Raw genomic sequence first — 8,211 nt, forward strand, 5'->3', positions numbered from 1 at the left:
CAATTAACGGGCAACGGATAGGATCAAACTATAATGTAACACTGTCCCTTGATGTTTTTGCTACTACAGAATTCAATGTTTTGCCACCAAGTTGGCTTTGACATCAGCTGAACTGAGACGAGAGCGCCAAAATTACAGCTTACTGCCAAGGAATGTCAAGTCAACCTCACGATTTCAACGAGCAGTCTATTCGGACATTTAGGCAAGCGCTGGTACCAGCAAACAAACTTGCCTGCCAATGCTAGTTCAAACCCCTGAGCCAGATTAGCACCTCTGTTGCATTATATTCAGTGAAAAATCAAACATGTGGGGCTTTGTAAAGTCAAAGTGTAAACCACATTTTTAAGGTCTAATTGAATGGACTACCAATTAATAAACCAAATCCTGGCATCATGAAGAAAGAAATGGTGGTTCTCATGGCTATTTCAAAGTATTGACTTTTGAAAGCGACATCAAGCGGGTCAAGAGCGCAAAACAGCAGATGGGGGCTCAGTACATAAACTCTATACTTAAGTACGATTCTTGATGATTTTCTTCGACTTTTCCGCCCCTTTGGCTAGCCACCCCTTCTTGATGGGCTTATTTGGGGGCAGCTCAATAGCTAGCCATCATTTCAATCTTCAATTCTTTTGTTCTTTTGGTTCGTGAATGTGGCCTGAACAGCCATAGAAGGCCAAAAAGGCCATTGTACTTGAGCCTTCACCCATGCCATTTTGTACTGTCATAAAATGGTCACTCAGGGCAACCCAGCACCAAAGCTCTGGATCTAGCAAGGGGATTTAGCCACTTTACCCAGCGCCATCAGGCTGCTTGATGGATCAGGCAGGCTGAGACAGAGAGGCAGCACGGGTAGCTCGTTGTCTCCCCTGATCTGAGTCAATTCAGTTTTGGTAAGGCAGTCGGAAGTGGTTGATTTACTTTACTTTCACGATGCTAACTCTGTACAAGCCGCATCTTGAATTAGTTCAGCAGGTTTGCAAAAACTTGAGCAGGTCCAAAGATGTTTTTCTAGGGACATTGAGGATATGAGAGAGCTCTCGTATTGGGAAAGGTTAGGATTGTACAGTATGCAGAGAAGGTACGAAAGGTATCTGATATTGTACGTTTTCAAAAGCATTCATGAGCTTTGTCCCAACCCAGGATTTAGGGTCAATTGAGGTGACCGTAGGGGTATAATGTGCGTTTTGAGAGCACCTTAAAGCCCTCGAGAATCAAGGGTAGTTAAAATAATGAAGTCCAACTCTCTTCTTTCTCGGGCTCCTTCATTGTTCAATTTGCTGCCCTAAATATTTGTAGGGCCTATGTAGGGGTTGATCCAGGAGCAGGATTTAAGTCAGACTTGGACAAGTTTTTGACTAAAATTCCTGATCCAACCTTATATTCAAGGATTAACCAGATCAGCCAACTCCAATTCGTTGGTCGATCAAATAATATATGTAAATAAAAGTCAAGCAAGATGAATAATCTTCTCGTCTTGAACTGCTGGGATTCCAATCCCGGTATCGGTAAGGAAGTCCGCAAAAAAAGGAAAATAAATAAATGTACAATCAGATGCTCTTCTGCATGAGTTGAATTTTCTGTCCTCCCGTTAACTATTTGTGTCATACACAGAACTTGCTGTCACTAATGACTGATACCGCGGCTGACTTATGCCGGATGAAATGATTGAAAACCTGACGATGCACTTGAAACTATTAGATTTTATTCGTGACAACTATTCACACATGTTGGCAACGTAAGAACAAATTCGTCTCTTGCTGATTCTCGTTTCCATATCCGTTTTTCTCACCCAACCTTTCGTCAGAAATGCAAACTAACTATAGAGCGAAATCTTTGGGAGTTTGGGTGATTTGGCACTAACATATGGCTCCCTCCAAAGCCGTCATCGTTTGGTTCCTCATTGATCTTCTATTACCGTAACTTCTAAATTATTGGCTCCTTGTCGGGGTCGAACTTTGGTTTCCGTTTGATAAGTACTAATTTATTAACTGGCCGATGATAAAGCGAAGCTCGAGAAAAAGAACTCTTGATGTTGCGATCACCCACACGAATTTTGACACTCCGAACCACCCCATCTTGGTCAGGGAATACTTCTTGGATTCTTGCCAATCTCCACTCGTTTCTAGGAGCTTGGTCGTCCTTAAGTATCACGATATCACCGACGTCTAGATTCTGTCGGTCTTGGCTCCATTTTTGTCTCGACTGAAGGGATTCCAAGTACTCAGAGCGAAATCGCGTCCAAAATTGATTGGCCAAGTATTGAGTACGTCTCCACTGTCGGCGACAATAAATGTCATTCTTTTCGAAGTTGCCCGCGGTGGAAGAAACACTCTTGTCTTTGGGTCAGTAACATTGCGGGTGTGAGTGGCATAGGGCTCATAGGGTCGTTCAGCGAATCTACAGTCAAGGGTCGAGAATTTACGATGGCCTCGACCTCACAGATGAGCGTGGAGAACGTTTCATCGTTGAGAATGTGGCCGTGGTCTAGGAGCAAGGATGACAGGATCCCGCGAATGGTTCGTATTTGCCTCTCCCAGGCTCCACCGAAATTTGAGGCATATGGCGGGTTTCGTTTCCATCCTTCGTAGTCACTTCCACGTTCGTTTAAAAAAGTAGCCACTTTCTCTTCTCCATTTCTTGTAACGCCTCTTCCATTTCGCGCTCTGCACCAACGAAATTAAGTCCGTTGTCTGATCTCAGAGACGGATTGGACCACGTCTGCCAACATTCTTCTTAGACAACTGATGTACGATGAGGTATCAAGGGAATGGGCGACTTCGATGTGAATGGCTCTCGAATTGAGACAGGAGAAGATTGCACCATAACGCTTTTCGTCTTTACGCTTATTCCGAATAATGAATGGGCCAAAAAAATCCACGCCCAGAATGTAAATGGTGGTGCCTTTTGTAAACGATCCAAAGGTAAGTCGGCCATCTTTGGTTCTTCAGTTCGGCCTTGATGGAAGAGTCTACAAGCTCTTTCGCCCATCCATCTGTCTTTGCTTTCTTTGAATTGAAAGGGTAAGTCCAAGAGTACCTATTGACTGAAAACCCCCCGAGATTCAGTGATCTAACCTATGATTTATTTTGTAATACATATTTAAGAATGGTCTCTCTCTCAATATATATGCCAAGTTACGTACCCCCAGCCTTATCGTGCAGGAAAAAGTATTGGAATGAAGTAATTTTGGCTGGAGGTGACCTAGATTTGTCTGGTTTTATGAGGTGTTCATTGATTCGACGGAAACCCTTCTCGAAATCAGAGGTTGAGGGTCTAGGATGCATTAGGACTCCGAATTTTTCCCATCGTAATAGGATATTTGTTATGAATGATGGGTCTTGCAAGTTGGGTGGAAAAACACAATCATCAAAGCGCACCGGAGCTCTTGGATGGCGTTTGGATCGGCGGAGGCATTGATGGAGCACGCCTCACTTACGATCCCATGTTCATGACCAGAGCCCCCCTCCGATGGAAGTGACGTATGACATTGGCTTTGGAGCTTATTTTGTGCTTGGAGGAGAATCTGTTGCGATTTTCATCGGATTTGCACTTATCTAGGGACTTTGATGGTGTGTCCGATGTTGGAGAGGGTCCGAAATTGTCTGAGAAGGAAGAACTCATAAAAGTATTGGCTGACTCACGTGGTAGTGCACGGTTGGGAGATGTTGGGATCAAGGAGTCCATATGAGGATTGGAGTAGACTGTGTTAGGCCGACCGCCACTTAACCTAGGTGTTTTGGATGGGATGAGATTGGAACTTTGTCGGTAAGTCACAGAGGGACCAGAGGGGTTTGTAAGTTCCATGCAGTAGTGCTTTTTTTCTTCTTGATCTTGTCATGTTTACCCCAAGGTATTTTTTTAGTTCATCTTCATGGGGGATTGAGATTCTATCGTGGTCCACATCGCGCACCAGGTACGTTGCATGGCCTTGCTGGTTTAGTACCATATGATAGAAGGGTAAGAACTTAGGTGTAAACTTGTCGGGTCTTGTGTGGTTTCGAATCAAGACGAAATCACATGGCATTACAGATGGTGGATGAGTCTTTGCCTTGGCATTGAAGTCTAGTGCGTGTTTGTTTCTTACAGCTTTGTCTTTCTTTCGCATTTTTTTCACTTCGGTTGGTTTGGCCCCTCAGGTTGTAAAAAAGCTCGGTTTTGTAATTACCAAGCATCAAAGATGCCGGGGGAAGGCCAGTGACTGGGTGTGGGGTACTGCGATAATCTCTAAGACAAGAGAGAAGGGCCTCATGCATCTCCAACTTTGATCTATCGGATGCTTGGAACATTTTTCTTCAGAATCTTCATGAAAGTCTCAGCAGGGTTGGCGCGGGAAGATATGGAGCGGTATATTGATGCCTGATTGCGTGTTTTTGCAGAATGTTTTGAATTCAGTGGATTGAAAAGGCCGGCCACTATGAGAACGTTGAAAGCTTGGGTTTCCATAGTTGGTGAAGATCAAGAGCTGCGACGGTAGAGGAGACTGACGTTGAAGGCATGAAAGCTGTAGATGGGAACCAACTCAGATCTCACCTTACCACTAGCATATATCAGCCATCCAATAGTGGTCCAAAATGATCCATGGAGACGGATTCCCAAGGTTTGTCTGGAGCCCATTGAGGTGCTTGTTGCACTTTAGTTCCTATTTCAGTGATCTCCTGGCATTTCTGGCACTATGGCTTGGCTCATACTTGTGAGAAGTGAACGTTCTGATTGAAGGCGCCAATCAGAAGACAAAGTTGGTCCACGTTAATCTACTAAAACCTACGGGTGCCGTGTCAATGAATGCCGAGTTGGGACAATTACGAGGTCGAGGACGACCGAAGAAATAAAGATGTTTATTGATTTATGGGAGTCCTCTGGACTGGAGGGGAGGTGTAGCTGGAGGTGCCATTTCCTCCCTTTGCGTTCAATCATTTTCGACTACGACACATTTGCGTTCAATATCTTTATCCACAGTGTACACATTTTACGTCTTTTATGGAAATATACATCAGTTCTAGTTATACAGGGAAATTACAGGCCTTAAGTGACCTTTGTAAGCAAATAGGTGATCAAATGTCATCCATCGCCGGCTTTCGTTATTTTGACACAGAAATTGGAATTTGTGCCATTGCCAACAAGCTTCCAGGCTACATTTTCAATGGAGTACCTCTGCGTGATTTCGTAAACGCAAATTTTGAAATGCGACAGTACTAAACTGTACCCAGTCGCATTTCAAAATGTGCGTTCACGAAATTCTGACACTCGTAGTACCGGGCGTTGCAAAAGTATTGAGACCATTTTTAGAACATATTATATGACCTAAACATGTTCTCATTTCAATTTTGAATTTCCCGCCTGATGCCGGCACTTGCAATTGACAAATTCATTTTAAAAAAATCATTTTGATAACTTTCGTGTGCGATGGAGGCCAAAAGGATTGAAGTGGCTGCCCTCATCCGCGCCGGGCACTCCACCAAGGCCATCATAGCCTTGGCCAATGTGAGCAAGGCCACTGTATGCCTCACCAGGAATCGTCTGGCAGCTGGAGACGACCTCAAGGACAAGCCCATGAGTGGAAGGCCAACCAAGGTGACCCCAGAGGCCGTGATGAAGGCCTTCAAGGCCAAGCCGGACATGCCCATGTCCATGATGGCCAAGAAGAAAGGCGTGAACACCTCCACAGTGTCCAGGATGGTCAAGTCCGCTGGAGGAAAGTCCCTGAGGAAAGTTGAACAGCCTGTCCTCAGCAAAGGTCATCAAGAAGTCCGTGTACAGCGTTGTGGACGCCTTCTGAATGACCTCAAACATCACGACGATCAGGTCATCTTCTTCTCGGACGAAAAGACCTTCACGGTCAATCCGGTCTTCAACAAACAAAATGACCGCATCATCTGCTTCAGCAAGGACCAGGCCAGCATCCGCAACATGACCATGACCAAGCATCCGGCCAGTGTGATGATGCTGGGGGGGGGGGGGGGTTGGCCTCGACCGGAGACATCCCATTCGGTTCCCGTCCAGATACCGGCTCACTGCCGCCAACTACTTGGAGGTCTTGAGCACCAAGGTTTTGCCATAGGTGCTGAAGATCTGGAAAGAAGTCTTGCAAGGCCTCGTATGTGTTCCATCAGGATGGGGCGCCGGCCCACACGGCCAACAAGGTGCAGGCCTGGATGGCCGAGAACATGAAGTTTGGCCCAAGGACTTCTGGCCACCCCAGAGCCCCGACCTCAACCCACTGAACTTCAGCATTTGGTGGCATGTAGAGTCTAAGTAAGGCCTGTAGAACCCGCCACAACAAATATCAAGGACCTCTAGAACTCCGTCAACCAGTACTGGAAGACCATGAGGAAAAGCTACGTCATCAACGTGTGCAAGTCCTTCCGCCGCCGCCTGGAGAATGTCCTCGAGGCCAATGGAGTTCCATATTCATAAATAACTACCAACATACTTTATCTTACCCTGCTTCAATACAATATAACATGTATTACATCATCCAGATCAATCAGTAGTCCATGATGTGCATCTTGCGTAGTGGTCTCAATAATTTTGCAATGCCCCGTAGGTGCAACTGGGTACAAATCGCATCTCAAAATATGCACTCATGAAACCATGCGGGGGCGCCCCATTGGTGGCGTCATGGGGGCTGCTTCTACGAGGAGGACAATGAAGGTTAGTCTCCACCTTTTTCTGTGTTTCAAGAATTTTATCGAGAGAGGCAGATTGGGCAAATAACCCGGCGCCGTTCAATTAAGGCAGCCTGTAAGCAAGATTTCTTTTAGGTGACGTCCTACCCTAAATGACAATTAGAAGTGCTTGCCTCAAAGGGCGTTAACTACCACCGTTAATTCAAGTGGAAATTGCCCACTTCACAAGAGTGTTTCACTCCATGAGCATCTCTTCAAAGGAAGTATTGATCCTAAAAAACGGCTTGTGCTTTCAATTTCTAGCCAGCCCACCACAGGAGAGCAGATTGTTCCAGTTATGTCACTTGCGAGAAATGTACTTCATCTGGACAAATTTCGCTCCTCTATAACGCCGAGAGTAGAGTCCACAACCATGTTGGCCATAAAATCCTTCAAGACTATGATTTGCAAAAATCAACTCGCCTCTCGTCGCTCTGCACATCAGTTTGCAATTTGGTTGGAGGACGCAGTTTTGGCCAATTGGAGACTCCCGACCGTTTCTAACAAAGCCCTTAGAGCCTGCGTCATTGTTGATGAAGAGTCTACAAGCTCTTTCGCCCATCCATCTGTCTTTGCTTTCTTTGAATTGAAAGGGTAAGTCCAAGAGTACCTATTGACTGAAAACCCCCCCGAGATTCAGTGATCTAACCTATGATTTATTTTGTAATACATATTTAAGAATGGTCTCTCTCTCAATATATATGCCAAGTTACGTACCCCCAGCCTTATCGTGCAGGAAGAAAGTATTGGAATGAAGTAATTTTGGCTGGAGGTGACCTAGATTTGTCTGGTTTTATGAGGTGTTCATTGATTCGACGAAACCCTTCTCGAAATCAGAGGTTGAGGGTCTAGGATGCATTAGGACTCCGAATTTTTCCCATCGTAATAGGATATTTGTTATGAATGATGGGTCTTGCAAGTTGGGTGGAAAACACAATCATCAAAGCGCACCGGAGCTCTTGGATGGCGTTTGGATCGGCGGAGGCATTGATGGAGCACGCCTCACTTACGATCCCATGTTCATGACCAGAGCCCCCCTCCGATGGAAGTGACGTATGACATTGGCTTTGGAGCTTATTTTGTGCTTGGAGGAGAATCTGTTGCGATTTTTCATCGGATTTGCACTTATCTAGGGACTTTGATGGTGTGTCCGATGTTGGAGAGGGTCCGAAATTGTCTGAGAAGGAAGAACTCATAAAAGTATTGGCTGACTCACGTGGTAGTGCACGGTTGGGAGATGTTGGGATCAAGGAGTCCATATGAGGATTGGAGTAGACTGTGTTAGGCCGACCGCCACTTAACCCTAGGTGTTTTGGATGGGATGAGATTGGAACTTTGTCGGTAAGTCACAGAGGGACCAGAGGGGTTTGTAAGTTCCATGCAGTAGTGCTTTTTTTCTTCTTGATCTTGTCATGTTTACCCCAAGGTATTTTTTTAGTTCATCTTCATGGGGGATTGAGATTCTATCGTGGTCCACATCGCGCACCAGGTACGTTGCATGGCCTTGCTGGTTTAGTACCATATGATAGAAGGGTAAGAACTTAGG

General features: G+C 45.4%; 1 protein-coding gene across 1 annotated transcript; it reads left to right on the forward strand.

Annotated features, from left to right (window-relative positions):
- The first annotated feature begins 5,403 nt into the window (after nucleotides 1-5,403).
- On the forward strand, nucleotides 5,404-6,221 carry LOC131889507 (uncharacterized). The gene is made up of 2 exons (XM_059238629.1): nucleotides 5,404-5,934; nucleotides 6,111-6,221. Exons 1-2 carry the CDS (start codon nucleotides 5,404-5,406, stop codon nucleotides 6,219-6,221), a joined length of 642 nt encoding a protein of 213 aa, XP_059094612.1.
- Nucleotides 6,222-8,211: the final 1,990 nt, after the last annotated feature.

Source organism: Tigriopus californicus, chromosome 10 (genome assembly GCF_007210705.1).
Source record: "Tigriopus californicus strain San Diego chromosome 10, Tcal_SD_v2.1, whole genome shotgun sequence".
NCBI classification, from domain to species: domain Eukaryota; kingdom Metazoa; phylum Arthropoda; class Copepoda; order Harpacticoida; family Harpacticidae; genus Tigriopus; species Tigriopus californicus.

Excerpts from the sequence above, each read along its gene's own strand:
- LOC131889507 (XM_059238629.1), top strand. The coding sequence starts at position 5,404 with ATGGAGGCCAAAAGGATTGAAGTGGCTGCCCTCATCCGCGCCGGGCAC. Across the intron at positions 5,935-6,110 it reads TGACCAAGCATCCGGCCAGT|GATGGGGCGCCGGCCCACAC; the intron begins GTGATGATGCTG and ends GTGTTCCATCAG.